At 47.7% G+C, this 21,926-nt stretch overlaps 8 protein-coding genes and 1 non-coding gene across 9 annotated transcripts; 6 read left to right on the top strand and 3 right to left on the bottom strand.

Annotated features, from left to right (window-relative positions):
• Window positions 1-23: 23 nt before the first annotated feature.
• On the bottom strand, window positions 24-437 carry EV420DRAFT_156630 (uncharacterized protein). The gene is made up of 2 exons (XM_060474059.1): window positions 152-437; window positions 24-94 (listed from the first exon to the last, which is right to left on the bottom strand). The coding sequence occupies exons 1-2, from the start codon at window positions 363-365 to the stop codon at window positions 90-92; spliced, it is 219 nt and encodes a 72-aa protein (XP_060322708.1). The 5' UTR covers window positions 366-437; the 3' UTR covers window positions 24-89.
• Window positions 438-1,039: 602 nt separating this feature from the next.
• EV420DRAFT_1651744 (major facilitator superfamily domain-containing protein) lies at window positions 1,040-3,230 on the top strand (the record flags this gene model as incomplete). Its single annotated transcript, XM_060478584.1, has 12 exons — window positions 1,040-1,257; window positions 1,308-1,433; window positions 1,490-1,585; window positions 1,638-1,669; window positions 1,720-1,784; window positions 1,855-1,870; window positions 1,924-1,956; window positions 2,009-2,107; window positions 2,267-2,610; window positions 2,689-2,866; window positions 2,922-2,989; window positions 3,045-3,230. The coding sequence occupies 12 exons, from the start codon at window positions 1,040-1,042 to the stop codon at window positions 3,228-3,230; spliced, it is 1,461 nt and encodes a 486-aa protein (XP_060322707.1).
• A 37-nt stretch (window positions 3,231-3,267) lies between these two features.
• EV420DRAFT_156523 (general substrate transporter) lies at window positions 3,268-6,192 on the bottom strand. Its single transcript, XM_060474016.1, has 11 exons — window positions 5,695-6,192; window positions 5,596-5,644; window positions 5,362-5,531; window positions 5,252-5,310; window positions 4,992-5,199; window positions 4,829-4,935; window positions 4,519-4,771; window positions 4,038-4,463; window positions 3,881-3,986; window positions 3,721-3,824; window positions 3,268-3,665 (listed from the first exon to the last, which is right to left on the bottom strand). Exons 1-11 carry the CDS (start codon window positions 5,729-5,731, stop codon window positions 3,622-3,624), a joined length of 1,563 nt encoding a protein of 520 aa, XP_060322706.1. The 5' UTR covers window positions 5,732-6,192; the 3' UTR covers window positions 3,268-3,621.
• A 1,806-nt stretch (window positions 6,193-7,998) lies between these two features.
• Window positions 7,999-8,069, top strand: EV420DRAFT_t289. Its single transcript has one exon. It is a non-coding gene; the product is annotated as a tRNA-Gly (tRNA).
• A 433-nt stretch (window positions 8,070-8,502) lies between these two features.
• EV420DRAFT_1587177 (Intradiol ring-cleavage dioxygenase) lies at window positions 8,503-10,124 on the bottom strand. The gene is made up of 6 exons (XM_060474838.1): window positions 9,750-10,124; window positions 9,353-9,694; window positions 9,277-9,300; window positions 9,092-9,225; window positions 8,916-9,037; window positions 8,503-8,808 (listed from the first exon to the last, which is right to left on the bottom strand). Exons 1-6 carry the CDS (start codon window positions 10,099-10,101, stop codon window positions 8,709-8,711), a joined length of 1,074 nt encoding a protein of 357 aa, XP_060322705.1. The 5' UTR covers window positions 10,102-10,124; the 3' UTR covers window positions 8,503-8,708.
• A 94-nt stretch (window positions 10,125-10,218) lies between these two features.
• Window positions 10,219-11,670, top strand: EV420DRAFT_1587172 (Lactonase, 7-bladed beta-propeller-domain-containing protein; the record flags this gene model as incomplete). Its single annotated transcript, XM_060474837.1, is given in 3 exon segments — window positions 10,219-10,850; window positions 10,906-11,641; window positions 11,652-11,670. Coding segments are annotated over 2 exon segments (1,008 nt in total), but the record flags the coding sequence as incomplete, so codon positions are not given.
• Window positions 11,671-13,964: 2,294 nt separating this feature from the next.
• Window positions 13,965-16,053, top strand: EV420DRAFT_1651740 (uncharacterized protein; the record flags this gene model as incomplete). Its single annotated transcript, XM_060478583.1, has 7 exons — window positions 13,965-14,193; window positions 14,250-14,326; window positions 14,380-14,544; window positions 14,597-14,664; window positions 14,716-15,010; window positions 15,076-15,886; window positions 15,944-16,053. The coding sequence occupies 7 exons, from the start codon at window positions 13,965-13,967 to the stop codon at window positions 16,051-16,053; spliced, it is 1,755 nt and encodes a 584-aa protein (XP_060322703.1).
• A 4,032-nt stretch (window positions 16,054-20,085) lies between these two features.
• EV420DRAFT_1651738 (uncharacterized protein) lies at window positions 20,086-20,371 on the top strand (the record flags this gene model as incomplete). The annotated part of the gene is made up of 2 exons (XM_060478582.1): window positions 20,086-20,096; window positions 20,149-20,371. The coding sequence occupies 2 exons, from the start codon at window positions 20,086-20,088 to the stop codon at window positions 20,369-20,371; spliced, it is 234 nt and encodes a 77-aa protein (XP_060322702.1).
• A 245-nt stretch (window positions 20,372-20,616) lies between these two features.
• EV420DRAFT_1651737 (uncharacterized protein) lies at window positions 20,617-21,683 on the top strand (the record flags this gene model as incomplete). Its single annotated transcript, XM_060478581.1, has 5 exons — window positions 20,617-20,892; window positions 20,946-20,996; window positions 21,053-21,248; window positions 21,299-21,442; window positions 21,493-21,683. The coding sequence occupies 5 exons, from the start codon at window positions 20,617-20,619 to the stop codon at window positions 21,681-21,683; spliced, it is 858 nt and encodes a 285-aa protein (XP_060322701.1).
• Between the last annotated feature and the right edge of the window lie 243 nt (window positions 21,684-21,926).

The following is a 21,926-nucleotide window of genomic DNA, read 5'->3' as shown; positions in this document are numbered from 1 at the left end:
CATTCATTAATGTATCCATATTGAATGAAACGAGCTTTCAAGCTTGAAATTTCATGTTCTTGTGAATGTGTGACCTCGAATTCGAAGCTTCAGGCTGTTTCATGGGACAAGTCAGACTACCATGAGGCCTGAACCTGACCTCAAGGCTTACCGCCGGCAACGTCTGGCCACGATTTCTCTCTGTGACAGCATCTAAGCAATCCTCTTCTAGTAACAACAGATGAGTGACTTGTTGTCCGATATACGTTACACTTTAAGTAAACTCTGTTGTGAAGTATGTAGGATCCGGATTGGGGCTCATTGAGATGGATAGTAGATAGGAAACTGATGCTCAAAAGTACCAAAGTCATGGTGCCCGGTAGCATTTACCTCGGCAGCTTGGTACACGCTCAAAGGAGACGAGAGATCGGGACGGCTCAATACGGGGGCCCAGGGCGGAACTTAAATCTCCAGCGGCCGATTTTATTCTACCCTTCTCCCCACCCATCAACTCCAGCATAAGTCCTATCTAAATCCAGTTGCCTTTTGCCTACATTTTCTTTTCTTCCTCATAGAGAACCTTCGTTATCATTTATGGTACAGGATCACTTTTTGGGTTAATCCTGACTCTATTGTTGCTCGACAGGTTGTCAGATACTATATCTAATCAATCAGCGAATAAAATATGTGGGCGCTTAAAATCAAATTACAGATCTGATGGTCACAAATTTTGGTGTTAGATGCAGCTGAATGTTTCGTCGCAGAGGTCATGCCAGGTAGCGTTAAGCGCCAGATCATTTAGTACCATGTGGCGCTTCTTTGTATACAGCTCGAGCCCTGTTCTTGTATGGATGTTCGGCATGTCTCTTTGTCATTGTCATTAATTTGATTACATTGACAGTCGCCATCCCTCATTGACTCCGTGCTTGTTGGTGTTCTGATCCCAGAATACTCCTTCTCACGTAGCAGCCTTAAAACGCACGTTACCTCTTCAAGTTCTTTCTTCCTTACCTCTCATTCTCCCTCGTTAACTCGCTCGAATTTCAACCACTTTTCGTATATGACACTTTCAGAAGTCTCTCCAGATTCAGCAGACGACCCTAGTCCACCTGTTGACTCTGGGGCCTTTTCGTCGTCCGATACCTTGGTCGTTCCGAGTCCCAGAGTATCCGACCCGGCCCGGGATCTCGTCGACACTGACAAGGCTTCCTCGCCCGACGGTGGTTATGGTTGGATCTGCGTCTTCTGTTCTTTCATAGTTCACTTTTTTGCCCTTGGGTATGGTTCACAACCATATAAACATCGACGGAAATTTATTGTCTGTTAAGGATCGAGTCTTCCTGGGGAGTGTACCAAAGCCATTACTTCACATCACGCGATTTGGGTCCTATTTCCAACTCAGATCTAGCCTGGGTCGGGTCCATCCAGGCAACTGGACAACCACTCGTTGGGATGTCAGTATTTAATAGAGGTTCCCATGTCTACGCGTGACTTACGCCACTCTGAACAGTTTGGCAGGAATTCTGGCCCAGCGCATCGGCTACAGACTAACAGGATTTATCGGGACATGTATTATGTGCATTGGTTTGATCTCCGCATCGTTTTCGTGAGTGGTAGTATGCCTGGACGGGTGTATCCTAAGCTAATCTTTGATGCAGTACTCACGTATGGCATTTATACCTCACTCAAGGTCAGTTATAGATATTCCTTGCCTGGAGCCATTCGATGTACCTTTGTAAGGTGTGTTATTCGGCATTGGGAGTGGTTTCGCGTTCATTCCTGCCGTCTGCATTCCTTCGCAATGGGTGAGAGTTTCGCATATTGGTGGCCGGGCCTTCTTAACTTGTGGTTACTTTGTGGCTACCATATGTGTAGTTTACTAAACACAGAGGTGCTTCGCTACACCAAGCTGTAGTACAGGAAACATTGACGCCCGTTATCCAGGACTTGCCACAGGAATAGCAGCTAGCGGCTACGGTCAGCCCGACCCTTCATTTGTTCTTCCACTCTAACACATTAGTGTCTGCAGGTGTTGGGGGTTTATTGCTCAGCCCCTTTACGCAGAGACTCATCGACCTCCTGGGGTTTCGATGGGCTCTTCGAATCACGGGACTGATGACTCTAGTTGGTAAGTCATTAGTGACATATCTTCAATGCTATGCTTCAAAGGCGATGCAACTTCCTATTCATCACCACCGGATGTTATGTGGTTCCGCCCTCATCCTGTGTTCTACGGCATCTTGCTTTTTGCTTACACCGCGCTAACGAATTCCTTCCTTTTTTTCAGCCCTCGGAGTAGCTGATATCTTCCTTCGGCCCCGTGCATCGGCCAAGCCGGCCACGAAGGTGGACAAAACATTGCTGACGGATAATGTGTTCTTGTTTCTGTGTTCTATTGGATTGCTCAGTGGTCCTGGCTTCTACGTCCCTATTTTCTATGTTCCGGGTACGTTTCGCGGTATCACAATGACAGGCTTAACGATTCTCACTCTTCTGCCCATTTTATCATTCCTGGTTTCTTTCCTCAACTCGTTTGTTCCAGACTACGCCATCAATAAGCTGGAGCGCAGCGCTCAGGATGGTGCAAATGCTGCAGCTCTCATATCGGCCTTTTCCGCCGCAGGTCGTGTGGTAAGTGCTGGTTTTAGGCGTGGAGAATACCTGCTTCGATTTCCACGTGAGGATCACTGGGCGCTTATTATCATACAGCTTGTCGGTATAGTCGGCGATCGGCTGGGACATTTGCCCGTGCTTTCCTTGTGTCAATGCATGGGTGGTATTGCGCAAATGGCAATATGGCCTTTCGCTGGCAGTCTCTCGGGTTTAATGGCCTTCTCGTCTATCTATGGATTTTTCACTGGCGGTTATGTTAGTTTGTATCCAGTTGGTATGTTGTTCGCTCGAAAGCCATCAATTCGCTGCGCTAATCGCTGACGAACCAGTTGCTGCTGATCTGTACGGCGTTGAAGGCCTGGCAAGCATCACTGGAATCATGTTTTCCAGTTTTGTGGTGTGTAATATCACGATTTCAAAGAGTTTGATATTCTGATAAACCTCCTCGCTAGCCGGGAACGCTTCTTGGTCCTCCTATTTCAGGAGCTATTCTTGATTCACACACCAATCCCCTCACTGGCAAGATCAATTTTCTCCCCGTACAGCTCTTCGGCGGTAGTTGGCTACTGGGGTCGGCTTCCATGGCCGTCATGGTCCAGATATTCCATGCCAAGGAAGGTTCAATTGCGTTGGCATGATGCAACTTTGGGGAGCGGGGTGGGTTCTTTTGATATCTTCATCGTGAAGACTCAAACTTGTAACTCCCGCCGTTCTTCATTGATTCAACATTCCTTGGAATCCTGTGGATTTCACAACTGAAGGGCATGAGACTATATGCTGGGTAGGTGATCCTACAATCATTCACCCTCCAAGATCTCGATCTCAGAAGCCGATCGAGTATAAACGATCGAGTCGCCAATCTGCCCGACACTCGCGGTCTCTCGAACCAAAAAGTTACCAGGTTTGGATGGTCTGCCCAATACTCAAAAACCGTGAACATTTGATCAAAAATACAAAACAGGAGCTGCATATCACCGGAGTCATTCACACAGACCAGGAGCATTCTTGGTCATGAGATAAACATTAAGATCAGACCTTCTGGTGTACACTTGAGTGATCATTCACTTCAAGTTCTATGTTTCCTCCAGTCAGTAAATTCTAAGGTGTGTATGAGAGTAATCAACTAACCATGTTCTTGCTTGATGATGTTCTTATCTCGCTCTTCCTTACTGATAGCACCGAAAATAACATCCATGTCTTCAAGGCTACGGCCCTTCGTTTCTGGGATTAGACTTTTTGATGACGGTCAGCACCGAGGTTGAGACATGCATGCAGCGATAATACACACATTGCAAATAGGCCCATTGCACCGACGTTTACGGTAGCAAACATTACGAAAAGCTTCCAACCTAGATTGGTGACCATATCTGGAGTGACCTTGGATACGACAAAATCTGTTTTCCGATCAGTGAAGTGCGAACATAAAGGTGACACAAGAGACCTACTCCACAGCCACTGAGAAGCACTTGCTAATGCCAAACCGTAATGCCTTGTCCTTGTTGGAAAGATATCTGATACATAAACCCACGGTAATGGTCCCCATCCCATCGAGTAGAAGCAGACGTATATGTACAGCATAGCCGCCATGGCTTGGCTGGCTGGTTCGGGGGATACTACCGAGGTATCGGAGGAACTAGTCGCGGGTGGTGGGTGTGTTTTTAGAAGTGCCCCAACGATATAGAACAAGATACCCATTCCAAACGCGGAAATGGTTAAGGACAGTTTTCGTCCAAGCCATTCAACGCCGAAGAAGACGAATAAGGATGTAGATACCAATTTAACAACGCCGTAGATTCCCGATGCTAAAAGGGAGTTTTTGGTACCAGTATAGCCGATGGATGCGAAAATCTGGGGAGCATAGTAGTTCACAGCTGTAATCGTAGGATAAGTACCAGCTGAAGAAAAGGAAGAAAAATGGAACCACACAATTTTGACCCGACCATTGCTGCAAGAGAAAAATGACGAAGGCGATCACGAATCGAATGAAGTTGCCTTTTCCGAAAAAGGCTTCCTTCCAATGCAGACCTTCGCGAGCTAAGCGCTCTTCCTCAACAACGGCTTCTATCTCGGCCATCTCGTGCAGCACTTGTTCAGAAGTGGGTGGAAGCCGTCGCAGATATGCGAGGTTCTTGAGGGCGTCATCTTTTCGGTTAACTGACGCAAGCCAACGAGGCGATTCCTGGGATTTTCTTCGTTCAGATCGGTATCTAATACAAACGCATGTGAACGAGCACACCTTGATGGTCAACAATCCAAAGGTCATGATACCAGCCGGTACAAGCTGGAACCCGAATGGGATCCTCCATACATCAGTGCCGCCGGCAATATGAATACCAATACCATCTTCGGATGTATCATTGTTAGTTAAAGCGAGTGGTGGATAGCTTGAATACACGTACAGTTAATGAAGTAGGACAGCATGACTCCAGTGGCCACCATGATCTGGAACATCCCTGTGATCCGTCCTCGGACTTCTTTGGGGGAACACTCGGAGACATAGGCTGGAGCTATAGCCGAAATCCCACCTATTCCAACACCAGAGATGACTCGCCCTCCATAGATAAGCTTAAGACCATTTGAAGGGGACTCGGCTATGGTCGTTAGAATCTAAGCGCTGTATCTGAGGATAGAACAAAGATGCAACAAGAACCTGACGTACCGCACCGATACAAAAGAAGAGAGAATATACGAGTAAAGTGTATCTTCTCCCGAGCTTGGCTGATATAGAATGAACTTTTCGGATAAAAGAAGCGTCGGATACAGACTCACGAGATATCGGCACGCTACCCAAGGCGCCAAAGAAAGCACCAGCCTGGAGAACGGACACAACATTTGATGATATGTTGTTTACTTTATGGGTGTCCTGCGTTCCATCGGCGTTGTACATTCCGAAATGTTGCTGGAAGTACGGGTTATTAACAACACCGCCGCCGACACCACTGACAGTCAAACACCGCATAAACACCACAGCTCGAAATGAGATATTCAAGAATATCCACGCACGTATCATAACCGAATAACACGATCCCCCAGTACACGACGAACGCGAGCCCTACAGCACACCGTGAGGATAAAAACAGAAAAGATAGGTTAAAAACTGACAATAAACCCGGATATTCTGGAATCTGCCTCCCTCCATGGTGCGATACGTATGTGATGGGAAGAAAGCACAAACATGTGTACAGCAGTCACGACTTTTTATACTTCCCCACCTGACCAACCCGCTTTGCTCTGCGCGAGGAGCGGATGTGGGGAATGGACGGCCCGACGGTCCGAGTTTACCCCACAACGCGCGACTGTCGTCTGTCGTCCCGTTTGTCTCCTCGTCAGTCCACGTTCAAGCATCAGCGACCGTAGATAAAAGAACAGGGCATTTTTGAAGAGCAGGAGACTGGAATGCTGAATTTGTGTACATAAAAAAGCCAAGAGAATGGAGTGCAGTGGGAAATCCAGCGAGTATTTACCGATGGCGGGGAATTGTGCCTGATTGAACAGTGTCCATGCGGGGCATCCTTGAGATCGGCTAATGTGTGCGACGAAGCGTGGAATCCAAGAGTCACCCTGAGGTCCTACAAGGTTCTAGTGCGTGAATCGCTCGTCTCTGTTAAGTTTTGTGGCCAGAAACATGCTCTATCGGAAGGAAGTGCTAGACGTCTGTCTCGAGAGGTAACAGATATTCCGGGGACCGCGTATGGAAGAAGTTAGTATCTAGTTGCATTCACGAAACGTCGGAAATGTACCGTTGGAGATCGACAGAAGATGGTAGTCTCAGCTGACCAGGCCCATAATTTATATGTGCCTTCCCGCTATACGTTCCTGTGGTATACACTGCATCAGTAGACACGAGACCACGATAATTGAAAGAATCTGGAAGAGTGCCAAAAGGGTTTTGAGAAGCGGTAGTATTAAATTCCTGCGCTAGTCTGGACACGCAGGCCTCGGGTCTTGCACATGCGGTAGACAGGGATAATTTGGCACAATCAGTGTCACCTCGTCGGTTGTCCTTTGGACATAGTATGAGTCTTGGACCATTGTGGCGATCTTCATCAAGTCCATCCGTGTCGACAGATATTCTCCTACATTTACGACATGCTGAGAATGTAGCTGCGTAAGGGTCCCATGTCAACCTTCGGGAGATATGCTGGATTTCAACGCTTTCTGATGTTGATGAGATGTATCGCGTTCAGGGAATAACTCAAGTCAGGAACGAGAGAAGACACTCCGAGCCCTGAATACGCAGCATAACAAGTAGCCTCTTTACCTCCCCATTTTCCAGTGGTATCGCAATGAACGAGTCGAAGCAACTTGGAATTCGCGCCTCGATTCGTTAAGACTGCAATATGCAGCCTGATATTTGACCATACATAAGAATGATTACTTGTACCATGCCCCAAGGGCTCGACAGACAGTCAGCTTCTTGATGGGAACATTAGTTTTCCATTTGTGCTTACCATTGTAGACACGGAAAACCCAAAGACTCCGCAAATTATGCCGCTGTCTGAACAATAGACAGAATTAAAAGGCACAGGCTAGACATTGTCTCTTCGAAACCCACCGAAAGACACCGAATAGACCCAATAGACGTCTAGGACTGTCTAAACGCCCAGATTACGACACAGACACGGAGCAATCGATATCCGTTGTTACCTAGTGTTGAACGTTCGACGCCATGCGTAGACTGTCGGCGTCAGCTCGCCGAGTTCGTGAAAGAAAGAATCTCGGGCCAGACAAAAAAAAAAGGTCACGTCCCAGCCTGAGAGTCTTGTACCTGGTGACAAGAGATGTTCGAGATATGCGAATGCGCAGCATGGTCGCCGATTTATTCCCAAGGAGCCCACTAAGAATCATAAATAGAACTTATCGCCTGAGATAACACGCCTCCGCCCTTCGGGGCCGCACCACCGCGAGATGGTTGAAGCTGTTTTTATATTTAGAGCTCGAGAAAATAAGTTTCACAGACCGTGGAGCCGCATAAACGTTCAAACTTCGAAGTCTCTGCGCCTGAAGAACAAGAAGCTGAGACAACAAGCATCCGTAGCCTGTCGGGCGAACACACAGGAACGGAATTTGAAGTTTTCGCAAACCATGAAGCTGACTTGTACCATAGCCTGACAGACCTCTTGAGACGTTAGAGTACTCTGATTCCGGGTGTTCGCGACTAAGGAGATGAGCTCGAGTGGGGGAATATCTAGCATGTGGAACATTTACCTGCAACTTGCTCGAGACATAACTTTTCGTCCAGCTCCCCAGTTCCTATTGATAGGTTCCAGAGCTATTGTCTGCGGGAACAACGCGACACCGCCAAGCGAGATGGTCGTTGTTTCTTAAGGAAGTGAGGAAGAAAGTAAAAGGTTGAGGCTCTGATGGGAACCTCATTTTATATACATAACATTGCAATTACTCTAAGCATTAATGGGGTAGTGGTAACCTGGGTCGTTGCCATCGACCCGCCGGGGGTTCGATTCCCCCTTAATGCAGAGCACTGTCCTCGATTTTTGTTCTTCCCTCTCATGATATTCAGGATATCTTAGAGTGCTCAGTGTAGTCAGGGGTGACTGTAGTGCCGTCAGTACATTTTCTTACCTGACAAAACAGTCCCTTCAGCAAGGAGGGTGACTTACCGGTAATAAGCCGTGGCGGGTAACGATGTATCAAAAGCTAGCTTTCGTGCACTACCTTACACTGAAACCCCAGGAGTCAAAGGCCGACTGAAGCTCAGACTCAGCCCCAGGCAGCCGCAGGAACTTCACTTTCAGAATTCTGAACCTCAAGTTCGAGTTTGAATATGACATCTCATGAAATCTCAATGTTTAATATTGAAAGGAATCCTGTGGTTTCTTCTCCAAAAATGTACTTAAACTGAAATTCCGTTGCCAGTTCAGACCGAAGACCTAATGCACCGCGTATTGTCTCATGTAGTCCCGTAAAGATGCGTAATAAACACAGTTTTATTAATAAGGTGCGAGATAAAGCCTAGTTTGACGCCTTGGTCCCCTCGCGTTGCTGGCCTCACTGGTTTTACTGTACGTTAATCTGAGCACACCACAGTGCAATATCCATTGGTTTGTAGCGCATAATCATACATGCCTATATCATGATCCAGCTGTTGCTTAAATCTAGCCCTTCCACCAATTATCGACCTCAACGCTCGTATTAATACCCATCGTGATGAACCCCGCAAGACCCTGGTTGATAACCCCACCCAGGAGATGCAATCTATTTAAAGAAAAACACGCGCGCCGTTAGTACACTATAATAGAAAAGAAGCCAGCGCGACGGGATCGCACACCCAGAGCAGGTGACCGCAAAAATGATACACATACTTGAACACGGGATCATATTTCCCCTCCGGACCTTGAGAGTCTTCAAAGATATTCAGCGAGTCGCGCCAGTTCCGCGTGCGGCCGATAGTGTCTTTGATGGGGTTTGTAGTGTAAGGGTGCATCTGGGGGGGAATTGAGGTGAGATGAGGTGGAAATACGTGGGTCGGGATACGTACCTTGTCAACTTGAAGGTTTACCTCGTCGTCAAAGAAGAACTGCCCGACATGGGAGAGCTTGCCCCCTTCGAACGTGCCGTTCGGGAGGGTTGTCCATGATTGGAAGACCTTGGTGTGGACGTGTGTCGCGCGACCTGTACAGAAAGATTGATAATGTGATGTATCGCGAAATGGGGGTTGCGTGCCTGTGTAGTAACCCGGGAAGATAGCTACGTGAAGATGGCGTTAGAGTGAAACCGAAAGGACTAGGAGGAAAGGTACTCGTGAACTGTGCAACTCCATTCTCATTAGTCGGCCAAGCGCCCCGTAGAAATGTCTCATGATCATTTGTTCTGGGGAAAGCACTGAGGAGACCACTTCGTTTCCCACCGACCTGGGGTTTCTCGTTAACGAGCTCAGGTTTCGGTGTGGGGTGTCCTGCGTAGTGTCCAGTAGCATTTGCTTGCCATATGTCGATGAGAACGTTGGGGAGTGGTTGACATGTTTCTACGTCGATGACTCCGATGTCAAGGAGTAGAAGAAGGCCGGCCTGGTATTCAGCGATGTTTTGGCGTATGGGGTGACCGACAAGGTGATAGTAAGGACCTTCCGTTACGATGGGGGCTACCGGATACGACGTTCAAGAGATATCAAGAGATAAGGAACGGGCTCGACGCACTCAACACGCAGGAGTTGTTCTCCATCTTGGCCTCTTCAGTTACCGGCGTGCAGCTCATGAGCTCCTGGCCCTCCTCGCCTGGAACGGCTTTCTCTCCATCGATAGCGTCATTGTACGAAGTAAATAGATCCTGGTAGGCGGGTAGCGATGGGTTACCGGCAAGGACCTTTTGAGCCCAAGCCCGTTTGCGCTGAGCGGTGAACTGAGCTACGGCTGGTGCACAGTGGTACGCTGCCTGCTGCAGGGAACGCTGGACCTCTATTTCTGCATCTGTTTTAGGATTTGAGTGGGCGAGAGCAGCTGGCAGCAGTGCAAAGAAAAGGAAGAAGAAGGAGGAAGGAAGGAGGATCATCGCGGGGGATTCGGTGTGGCGATCGTGATTTGATGCCTTATATAGCCGGAGAGTAGTTTCTCCGCTTCTATATTTGATTTTTAATTATTTTCCGCTGATATACATAATCAGTCCCCACAAACTCCTACCCCATATCATGGACATCCACATTCTTTCCGGCTCCTTCACCTCGTTCTCTCTTTTCCTCCTCGCCTTCTCGCCACTCAACCGCTCTCTCCGGCTTCTCCGCACCGTACCCGCCATCGGCCCGCACCAGTACATTACACAGACCCCTCAGGCCGTGTACGCGACGACATGGGCTTCTCCACCGGCCCTGCATGCGTGGTCCCTTCCTTCGCTAGCTCACATCGGCAGTACTCCCATAACGGCAACATCGTCTTATATCACGATACTTGACTCTCACGCCTACTCAATGGGTGGTCCCACAGGAGAGATTCACACTCTTGACCCTGCAACCGGAGCATGGAAAAAGAAAATACAAGAGATTCTATTTGTCGAATCAGGAAAACTGGATGATGCTGATAAGACAAGGAAAGCGCTGAGATACGGTTCCCATGCGATAGAGTTCACGGCAGACGGAAACTATGGTTTTGTTCCGGTCCTCGGGACGGAAGAGATCCACGTCTTCAAGAGAGGTAACAACGGGACGCTCGAACGCGTAGCGAAAGCCAAAGGTCATGCAGGAGACGGTCCACGACACGTCAAAGTGCATCCAAACGGAGAGGTTGTTTACTGCGTAACTGAACATAGTACGTTTTCCTTGCCTTTATCGAAAATTCGGACTCATGCTTGTGATTTTTGCAGGCAACAGACTAGATGTATACACCTTCAATACAGCACCTACACCATCTCTCAAGCTCGTCTCTTCGCAGCCCCTCTACGCTTCCGGTTCAGCCCATTCCTACAGGGGTGACACACTACTACTCGCGCCTTCAACTAACCAAATATTCGCGACCACTCGTGGAGCAACGCACCTCGACCGAGGATACATTTCTGTCTTTTCTCTCTCATCCGGTCTGCTTAGCGGCCAGGCCGAGTACTACGAGACCCCGACCTCAGGAGGGAAAGCCCACGCTATCGACTTGCTCCCAAAAGCTTCTGACTCGTCGTCTACCACCTTGACCACGGACCAGGAATCTCTCTCTGTTCCAGCCGAGTCCGTATGGATAGTCCTAACAGACGACGACCCATGCACGCAGACGCCTGAACCCTGTGCGAGTGTACGCATACTCGAATGGGACGGCTGGGATACAGGTGGGATACGTGAAGTCGCGGCGTACACTGGGACGGAGATGCAAGGTGGGAGCCACGCGATCTTCTTAAACGCGCATGCAGATACCGAGGAAGTGGTGCGGCATGATGAGCTATAGAACGGCCAATGGCGTCGCGTATACGTTGCTTAGACCAATCACGCTATTTCAATTTCGAACTTGGCGGAAGTCAGATAATCCTCTCGTATGCATATGGGCCGAGTGGAATGATACCTCCTTCTGTGACTAGACTGGATTAGACTATACTTACTTATTTTATTGCTTATAAGGAGCAGTTTCAAACTCATTTCGATGGTTGTGTTGAAGATTCGAGCTTGGCGCTTCTACGTAGCTTCGTCGAGTCTCGAGGATCTTCTCTGATCACTCTTTTTCCAAAAGCAAAAAAAAAGCCCCATACAAAGACATAAAATCTCCCGTGTTTGGACTCGAACCCAGGTGCACCGACCATACTAATACACCATCAGAGGGTTGTTATTCATGTTCGTTAATATCACTTGAGTAACAGCCAGACTTGGACGTATGCTTGAATATCTGAACCTCCAAGGCAGTCGATTTTGAGCCCAGCGTATTGAAAGAATAAACGGCGCGTCATTTGATGAGCATTTATAAGAGAGAAAAAAAACACAACATACGTCCTCTCGGCTGCCAGGAGGGCGTATGTTGCGATCTCCCTCGTTGGGAATCGAACCCAACACGGGGAAACAACGTAGACGCTTCCCCGGTATGCCATCAGAGAGTTGTTAGGACCGTAACAGGTCTTTCTATGAGCTGGCCGTCGTTTATGTAAACGATCGAGGAGAGTGCGCTGCCGCTGCTCCGAAGAAATTGCGCTAATTCTCTAGGGGAGCCGCAAGAGCCAAAAAAGCGTACATACTAGAGTTGAAGAGGGACGAGAAAGGACGTGGATAGCGACGATCTGGAAGGTGCAGACTGACATATAGATGAACTGTTTGGAACTGGATGCGACATGAAAAGAAAAGTAAAACTTACCGTCCAAGGATCAAGGCATCGAATCTAGGAGATGAAAGCAAAAAAATCTCGCAACGCACACCCTCCCATCCTTAGGAGGGCGCGCGCTCCGGTCTCTCTGGCAGGGAGTCGAACCCAGCCTTTGAAGCCCGCACTTCGCCGATATGCCAACAGAGAGCTGAATATAGGCCGCGTTGCGGGTCCCATATCGCCGTGGCGATTCTTTTAGGTAAATGGGTCTGCGACTGCGAAGTACATGGCGCCTCGGGACTTGTGGGTAGCATATATCTCGAGTCGATGTCCTCAAGCTACAGCCGCCTTCAGCCCTAGTTTTTAATAAAACGACGCGAAGACAAAGAATGCTTGAAAGGCTCTATATAGCTATGGCTAGAGGCCGAAGCCGCGAGAAAGAACAACTAAGCGAGAACTTGTCTGAAGTTACGGGATAGCTAGTGTCCCAAAGACAAGATCTTGAAGCAAGAGGCTTCACAACATATGCCATCGAGGAAGTCCCGCAAGGAATCGAACCCTGCGACGGGAAGCGACGAAGCCGCTTCTCCGATAGGCCATCAGAGAGTCAATGAGAGTTTCTAGATCGCTTCACAGTCAGCCTATTATGTATGTAGGGAGACCCCTTCGAAGAAGAGAGAGTATGCAAATAGGGGATACGCCCGTTCTTTCACTTCGTGGATGGTGACTAGTTGACAGGCCATCTCTCAACCTTGATCAATCCTCCTCGCCCACACCATTCGAGGCCAGACGAAGGTCGATACTACGTTTGAGAACATAGGAACATCTACGAGGTTGGGGCCAAGGTCATGGTTTTCTGGTGGATCATGAGATATACCTTTTCATGCAGCGCTATATAGGTAAGCGAGTTGCATGGGTGTCAGGCAGCGATCCTAGAGAAAGCCGAAGAGGGACTACAGGTTGTGACTCTCAGCAAGAAATTCATTTTCTAAATATTGGAGGAAACATCAAAGGAAAACGGAAGAAAAACGAATTCGACACACGGTACAAGCCTTGTTGTTTGGAATATGTCTATGCTGCAGGTACTTTAGTACTTGGTGGCAGGATCGCAAAAGAATAGAAGAGAGACTAAACGAGAGGGACATACCGGCGAACGGTCCGAAGGCCGAGAGGTCGACCGTGGGAACATCTCCTGGCTTCCTCCGAGGTCTCACTCAACACGATGATGCTGCCATAAGTGCCGAAATTTCATCTTATTCACTCTTTGTTGTGTTTTCAGTTCCATAAACGATTATCATAATGTTCAGGCTCTATGTCATGAAAAGAAGAGAAAGACGAAGGAGTGGTCAGTGTAGGGCTATCAGTCAGACATAAGCTCGTCTCAGACCTCGCGGCCAACCTTTCTTTGTCTCTCACCTTGACGTGCACTTGCAACCCTTGATTCCCAAAAACCTAGAACGGTAATGTACAACAATCTCAATGATGAAGAAGGACACTAATAAAACTTCAAACACTAGTTCTCCCGCCCCTGGTTCACTCAGAATCTTTTTTCGCCCTTCGTTTAGTACGAGAATGACCATGCACGGAATTAAATTTTTGGTCAATTTAGAAGATGATTTTGAGAGATATTTACGTCCTGGACAATCGGTCTTCATGACAGTACCATCGGACGCTACCATTGCGGACTTGCAAAAAACAATTATGAATGCGGTCAAACTACCTGACTACCCGCTCATCTCGCTGGATGCCAACCTCCCAAGCACGGGCCATGTCTACGCAACTCCAGACGTAGCGCTGGCTTCGGAAGTGCCGCAGAGAAATGACGGCCTACGTGTTGTGTATGCCTATCCTCGGCGATATAATCAAGTGATTCCTTTGAAAGGTCGGCGCGAATTTTGCCCTTGCAAACCTGCGTAGTGATAACTGTTGCTTTCGTAGACGTTTTCTGCAAGCGGGAGGATACGATCCGTGCACTTTATAATCAAATATTGTGGTGGGGACGAAGTCCCTTTATCGTACACACTTTAATTCTCTCAAAGTGTTCCGTCTGTTTGACTGGCAGGCTTAGGTGCGCGGCCCTCCGGGTAGTGGAAAATCCACGCTGCTGGATCTTTTATCCAACTATATAATACAGCAAGAACCAAACGCCAATGTCTTTTATGTGCCGAAATGGACAGCGGGCGATAATCCAGGGTACTTAGCTTTCAAGGAAAGATTCTTCCGAATAGCCTCGGTAAGGCCTATTGTTCACACACGCTTCTAGGTATTGACTGTCAGTTGTTAAGGTTTCCATAGAGTTCATTGAAGCCGGTGAGCGTCCGGCGTGGCTATTGATGGACGATATGCAAGATTCGTATGATGACAGGCAACTCTAGAACTGGATCAAGGACGCACGTCTAGTAAGAGACATCCGGATCATCATATTCTGCCGCTATGGCGCTGTCTTTGGACTATACGATGACCCCACTGCCAGACTGGGCCCCTCATATAGGATATATATTGACAAGCACTCTCACATGGGTTTATGGCCAACAGACCATTCTCCCGTTGGACTTCATTTCACTCAAACAGAATTCTCTGAATATGTACGACAACGGTCCGACTGTTGCATCGATGAGGAACTGGAGCGATGCTTCTTTTTGTGGACCAGTGGTCACATTGGTGCGATTACTGCTCTCTACGGGATTTTGCAAACGGCGGTCAGCTGTCCATTGAATGATGAAGTCGAATGCAGATATGCTAATCCTTGAACACTGAATTCCAGAATATACTGGCTCAACCTCGCAGCAACAAGTTTTCCCTCGCCAACTTTGAAGCTGCAGCGCCAAGCCTCGAGAAGTTCGTTCACGAGCTCGGAGGAGCTTGTGAGCTCAAAAAGGCACTTCCTCCTCAACCACTGTTTACGGATGTCGGGCGCCCAAGTTTTGCGGCATTTTTCCGTCGGTTGCTAAAACATGGCTCTCTGTTTTGCACTGAAAGAAGAACCTTGGATGTCCAATACGACGACCTGGATCAATGGGTCTTCCTTGATGACCCGATTCTTGGTGATACTTGCCTTACAGCCATCCGCCAAGACTGGGTATTCACCTCTGCATGCGGAAATTTTCCCAACACTGTGATTATTTCCCTTTCCACTCCTCTTCTTCAATGCTGGTTTTCGTATCACCTCATTCCTTCTGAACTGAAGTCATCTTTCGAGAGTCCTTTCGATCTTGTCTGTCAAGCCACGGCGCTTTTCTGTCCCTCCTTACTTCGCGATCCGCCAGTTCGCTTCGGTACCCCGCATGAAAGTCGCTATCATATGGAGTTTTACAGAGCTGCGTCAGCTTTGACGGGTGGTGCTATCGTTTCGTCTCCAGATTTTGGGACCAACCCAAATCGTGAAAGTCAAGGCCGGATTGATTTTCTCTTGGCGCATAAGAAATGGGGAATTGAGCTTACTAGGGATGGGAATCGTTTGGATGGCGGAGGTGATCCGCGGTTCCAAAAATACGGGCAATGGCGTGAGGAAGGGGATATGACGCAGTATATCTTTGTGGACTATCGGGTGACACAGCCGGCGCAATCACATCCAGGTACGGTATTTTGTTGACTCTCATTGCAAATGAGCTTACACGTCTTTTTTCTACCAGACATTCCGCATCTATATCATGTTGTTTTCGACAACGAGTTCAACGACTATGTTATCCTCAAAGGAAGCGATCTGTCAATCATCTGCCATGGTAGTTTTCCGAAAGTGTAAGGCTAGCGCTCAGAGCAAATTTCGATCAGTACTATGTTTGTTTCTTACGAGAAGATTGATAGCGTTCCTTGCACAATGACATCGTTTCATGGGTGCTTGTGGTGCATAATTAGCGCTCAAAGCATAGGGTCAACTGTCTCTCGCAGTCAAGGATCTGCGTTAGGAAGTAAGCGCCGTACCATCCAAGATATAGACTCACGAAAATAGAATCATTTTAGTATATCCATGAGGGTAACAATGCTACACGTTTAGAGTTTACACTTCTTAGGTTGGAGATCGAACCCAATGGACGACTACGCACCGTCTTGCTGTACTTTTATACCACAACATCTTGGGATCGGATTCTTAATAGCAATATAGGGGAGCGACTTGTGTGGATGTCATGGCTATTGGCGGGTTACTCGTTTACAACCGCGGAGGCGGTTATCTGCTATTGATTCACCAATCTATCGTAGCTCAGCTTGGTCTTATCGATGCTCGTCGAGATTCGAACTCCAGACATTGTATTCCGACGCGGACCCGACAAAGGCTCTTATAAGATCGTAGGGTTCGGCTCTCAAGCTGCAATCTTTTACATCGACCAGGATGGTGACAACGACACCACTATGTATGTTGACATCACGGTTCGTAACTTCTGCATCCCGTATGAAAGAGCATTTTATGTCCGACGTGTGCGTCGTTGATCTAACTGGCGCGTTTCATTGACCTATTTCTAGGTGGTTTTTCTGCTCTTCTTAGTGTTCTTCCTCCTGTTAATCTTCGTCTTCATGTTCTTGGTCGCTTTATCATATATATGATATCTGATAGCGGCAGCCCGCATGCTTGATTCTGGGATTTTGGTGTCATATCATCATTTTCGACGATTGGTGCCGTGTACGGTCATTCAGAACATTGGACATTTCGGATTTATGACATATTCGTCTGTATCGTATGAGTGTATACATCTATGCTTCACTCTTTGCAATACAAGCACTACGGAACAAACCGTGCATAGGAATATCAGAAATGTGCACGAAATTCAGTAGTTCGATTGAACGTTGGCAAATAAACGTTGAACATCGAGTGCATGCTAGAGTCAAGGGCTCGGTCCTATTCTCCGGACAAAAAAATTAAATAAAAGAGATACATTTCCGATAAGGATCAAGTTTTACTCAGACGCGACGACGACGATTGCGATAATCCGTCGTATGAGGCATACAGTTAAGAGCATAACATACATATACCCAGGATCGTAGCACCAATCTCTGCTAGTGTTGCAAAAGTAGTTACCGGAGTGTAAGCAGTGGTCATCCTACGTAGTGCGTAAGGGCATGGAAACAAATAAGGCGAAGTAAAAGACAAACTTGCGACCGTGTGATGCTTTAATCGCAGTGACCTCGGCCTTCTTTTCAGAGATGTGCTTAGCAGTAAGGGCACTGAGGGAATGATTAGTCGACGAGAGAGCTGAAGTCAAAACAGAATACTCACTCGTGCTCAGGCTCCTGCTCCTTCTGGTGGTCTGGCATTTCTGCGCCTGACGGAATGAGGGTGACGATAGTGCTAGAGAAAGATAGGAGTAACAAGACGTTGGATCTTCGGTGTCTTGATGTAAGGCTTCGCGTTCTCCTTCTGAGCGCTCTTCACTTCCCAAGACAACGTACTTGCGGACATCATCTTCCTTGGACTGTTGAACATCTTGCTAATATAAGTAGAAAGATGAAGGGAAAAGTATACACACCAGCCTCTCTTAGCTTCACAATGACCAGGTGGTAGCTCATCGAAGTTCTCTTTGAATAATTGGTAATAACATGGCGATCTATGCATCCACGGGTAGGCTTTTGCTTCCTCTCACCCGTCCGGCAAGTGCGATAGCATGGCTGACCATCGGAAAATAAGAGACTGACACGGTAGGGAGAAGCATTCAATGTTCATCGAGAAATCCTGCTTGTTGTTTTCTCTAGTAATCTGGAAGATGTATCCCTTGAGCTGGTCAGGAACGCTTCGACCCAAGGTATTGACATAGATATGCTTGATTTTAAAATGAGCAGTCCGACAGCTGAGTATCAGGAAGAAAGAAGGTGGTGGTTCGCTGGAGAGGTTGTGCGGGACCGGATAGCTCCGGCCTTCCTCCTCCTTTCGACGTGCTTGTCTCGTTGCTTTTTGCTTTCTCCGGCATTCCGTTTCCTCAGCTCTCACATTGTGCTATATAGCTACACTGAATGAAACTTATGGATACTGCTCTGATAACGACACTGTGCCTTTAATAACATGCTTGTAGCGAATCCTTTATGCCCCCGCAGAGCAAAGATCCCGTTCTCGCCGTACTTCAGACTGGTCGTTGATGCAATGTCCCCGGACTTCCTGGTAATGAGCCTATATGACAACTATACGGTACGCGTTATCGGAAATCTTGACAACGCCAGGAACTCAAGCTCACCAGTGCTCGCCCCGCGTTTCAGCGAGCTCATGGTCGCCCGCCCTGGGCTCTGGAAATATCGAGGTTTATGTTGCACGATGCGATGGACGACTTCAAAAGTCACGATCTTTAGTCCCCTCTCGTTCAGCAGACCAGTGGTGGCATATTACTATCAGCATGCAGGGACTGTCCTCGCCATAGAGTCAACGGAACGAACCGGTGTTTCAACATCGTGCCTTACGCTTTGTACGGCTTCCGCGAATCCGCATTACATCTGTCGGTTAGACGTTTCCCGCCTTTACTCTCTATCAACGACCTTGGAAAAATGCCTGCGGAATAATGTAGAAACTGACTCTCGTCGCCAAGTTGGACTCCTCTCTTTACTTCGACTACGTGCAACCTTCTTTTTGAGATGTGTTGCTTAGATGCACGTCTGGGCAAAGACAAAGGGGCAAATTCTGCAGCTGCGAGATTTGGCTGGGAAAGCGATGTAGTAAAGGTGAGTACAATTCACGATGACCGTGTACCTGACAATTGATCCAGATACCGATAATATCTCAGTGCTATCCTTAACATGACTCGGACACCTCTCTCTTCTTGAATGAGGTATGTAGCTTCTTCTTTGTCCTAAAAATGCGCGAGACGAATTTTTTTTTGCAGTGATGACCAACTAACGTCCTCTAAGCACTGTGGCATAGCATCATGCTTCGTCTTCATAGCACCTTGTCTGCGTAGTAATCGAACAACGACGACGGACTCCTTTCTTGTAATCGTCTATGTTTACACCACAAAATCGAATTCCTTGACTGGCATCTGTCCAATCTCGACTGGTAACACGATGCGTTATTCAGATGATCAAGCTGGATTACCTGGCATTGCAGCTTACTCAAGTCACTCACAAAACTCAATAACAGCCATGGGAGATCGTGGGCAGAGACACGTTGACTGTGGGAAGAGAATTCCCATTTTGCTGGTGATAACGATCCCCCGATAGCCTGCACCCATCAATTAGCGCCTGCAGCCGACGACGAATGCCTCCTCTCCCCTCAAGTCCTCTCAGATACTTCCCCACTGACCATACATGGAACTCCTCGATGCCCCTCGACTTGACCTTGCTTGCGACCATTTCGAACGGGTAAGTGTGCATCTTGGTTGATATCTAATCGGGCATTAATCATCAGTTTCCATATCCATAGACTTGGGCCTTGATGCTTTACCTTCGAACTGCGGTGTTTAACGTTCGCGAGGAAAATTAAATAAAAGGCACTGCCCCCAACAGCAGACCACCTGGGATAACCGGAGTCTGTAGAGTCCGGGGTGAGAATTCTTGTATCCTTGTCCGGTGCTGCGTTCTGGTTGAGTGGGTGCTGCAGTTCCCTTCATCTTGCTATTTCTTTGATTTTTTTTGTTTTTGTTTTTTTTCGAAACTACATCTACGGAGCATCGATTCATGATTATGGCATGTGGTGTTCTTCTCGGCAGTAACACGGTGGCTGTCACAGCACGCAGTACAGCATCTTTTCGGATCGAAGCGGTTGGAATGCTGTAAGACACGTGTCCACTGCGTGGTATACGTGGTATATATACAGCGCCTTCTCTTCCACTGTACCACCATCGTCGAGTGTGTGGGCTTTGAGATGAATAAACGGTGAGCCCCCTTCACGACTCTTAGATTTGTTTTCGCTCATAAATAATGGTAGATATCACTTTCGACGGATCAAAGGTACAGTCACTTCCACTTTCACGTTCGCTGTCTTTTCGTTAAGTGGCCCTTATGACCTAGCTATCGAACTACTCAACCTACCTCCGGAGTGGGATAAACGATCGTATTATCTCAAGATTTTTGCCGGAGAGGACGGCAAAAAGACGAATACATTCAAGGTGAAGAAGAAAGAGCATGGAACAACCCCGACACCCAAATGAACGATCGATCTCGGTTTGTAAGGGCGCCGACATATCACTTGAATCATAGCTCATTGCATATCCAGGAGCCATATCAATGAATCTGAAAGATTTCAGGTAGAAGTATACTGCCATCGGGGCAAGGGAGAGTATCCATGCCTTGGCTTGTTTGGATCATCGGTCCGGGATGTTTTAATCGGTGAAACCGAAAGTGAGTATCTGTAATCTGCACTGTCAATGTCTAAAAATTTGTGCCAGTTATTGTCATGTCCATTAATAACAATTCTTCCTGTCCCAACGTCGCTTTGAAGATCATCCGGGAAGGTGCCGCAACCCAGAGCGGTTTTCCCGGAAGTCAGCAAACCTCATACTTGTCGGGTTCCCAACTCGTGGCAACCTCTGCAATGTCGGTGGAAGATCATTGTGCAACTGCAGGAAAAGTCATCGAGGAAACTGCAAAGCCTATAGAGCCCTCTGAATGGATTTCCAAATTGATCGATGGTGTGGATACTGTGAAGAGTGTGATTGATGCTTTAAAAGATGTGGGCAGGCTCCTTCCGTGGTCAAATTCTAGGTTCTAATTGATTTCTGTCAGCTACATCCTGCTGCCTCGATTGCATGTGGCATCGTTCTTTCTTGCATTAATGTAAGTACCGGCCTTGTTAGGAGCAGGAAGACTAGCTGACATGCCTTTTCGGATAGGTCTTGAAACAACAGACAGAACGAGATCAAACTGTACTTCAGCTGTATGATGCTATGATCACGACTTATACGGAGGCAAGCGACGACCGCATGCTGTGGCAGCAAAAGCAGTTGAAGCCGATCTATATATCGCTGTTCCAGATCACGAACGAGTGCGGGATGTTCATCAAGAGATATATGAACAAAAACCGTTTCAGTGTGTCCACCATCCATTTTCGAAGGGGTAGTACCTAAGGCCGACTTTAGAATGCCTCTTCTCCTTGAACGTGTCACAGACAGCAAAAGAATTCATTAAAGGGCTTGCGAATTTGCGGGAACAGTTGAATTTGGGTGTAGCAAAGGACGTGCTTGCCGTGACATTGGGTGTCAGAGTTTGTGTTGGTATATATGGTACATCTCTTCGATTTTCTCACACACATATTCTAACCCGATCTGAGTAGGTGTGCAAATGTTGCTTCAAGCACTTAAGCCGAAGCAAGAGCTGGGTCCCAAATCAACATGTATGCCTGGGACACATGTGGAAACGGTCAATGCCTTGATTTCATGGATTGCGGAAGGTAACGACAGCATCCTTTGGTGTAGTGGTCTGGCGGGGACGGGCAAAAGCTCACTTGTCAGCACCCTCTGTTAGGATCGTGCCAATAGGATTGTGGCAGTAAGTGCACGTAGCGGAATGCCGCGGGATGCGTCGGGCGTAGGTGAAGCTATTAGCAACGTCACCCCTGAGCCGAAGCCCTAAGATGGATACGGATGGAAGTCCGTGGAGTGGCAGAGACGAGGTAAAAGATAAGTCCAACAGATCGGAGTTCCGCGGACTGGAGAACGAGAGTTAGACTTAGAGTCAGAGAGAGAGAGATTGGGCTGAACCAAGTTG

This window comes from Desarmillaria tabescens, assembly GCF_030435595.1.
Source record: "Desarmillaria tabescens strain CCBAS 213 chromosome Unknown EV420scaffold_104, whole genome shotgun sequence".
NCBI lineage: Eukaryota > Fungi > Basidiomycota > Agaricomycetes > Agaricales > Physalacriaceae > Desarmillaria > Desarmillaria tabescens.
This window is presented reverse-complemented; position numbering and strand designations above follow the sequence as displayed.

What these genes read in the sequence shown, in the direction of transcription:
- EV420DRAFT_156630 (XM_060474059.1), bottom strand. Translation starts at nt 365, where the DNA reads ATGCTACCGGGCACCATGACTTTGGTACTTTTGAGCATCAGTTTCCTA.
- EV420DRAFT_156523 (XM_060474016.1), bottom strand. Translation starts at nt 5,731, where the DNA reads ATGGAGGGAGGCAGATTCCAGAATATCCGGGTTTATT. An exon ending in CCAGAATATCCGGGTTTATT is followed by an intron (nt 5,645 to 5,694) that starts GTCAGTTTTTAA and finishes GGTGTGCTGTAG; the next exon opens with GGCTCGCGTTCGTCGTGTAC. An exon ending in TTGGATTGTTGACCATCAAG is followed by an intron (nt 4,772 to 4,828) that starts GTGTGCTCGTTC and finishes AGAAAATCCCAG; the next exon opens with GAATCGCCTCGTTGGCTTGC.
- EV420DRAFT_1587177 (XM_060474838.1), bottom strand. Translation starts at nt 10,101, where the DNA reads ATGATCCTCCTTCCTTCCTCCTTCTTCTTCCTTTTCTTTGCACTGCTG. An exon ending in CTTCCCGGGTTACTACACAG is followed by an intron (nt 9,226 to 9,276) that starts GCACGCAACCCC and finishes CTTTCTGTACAG; the next exon opens with GTCGCGCGACACACGTCCAC. An exon ending in AAATATGATCCCGTGTTCAA is followed by an intron (nt 8,809 to 8,915) that starts GTATGTGTATCA and finishes TTCTTTAAATAG; the next exon opens with ATTGCATCTCCTGGGTGGGG.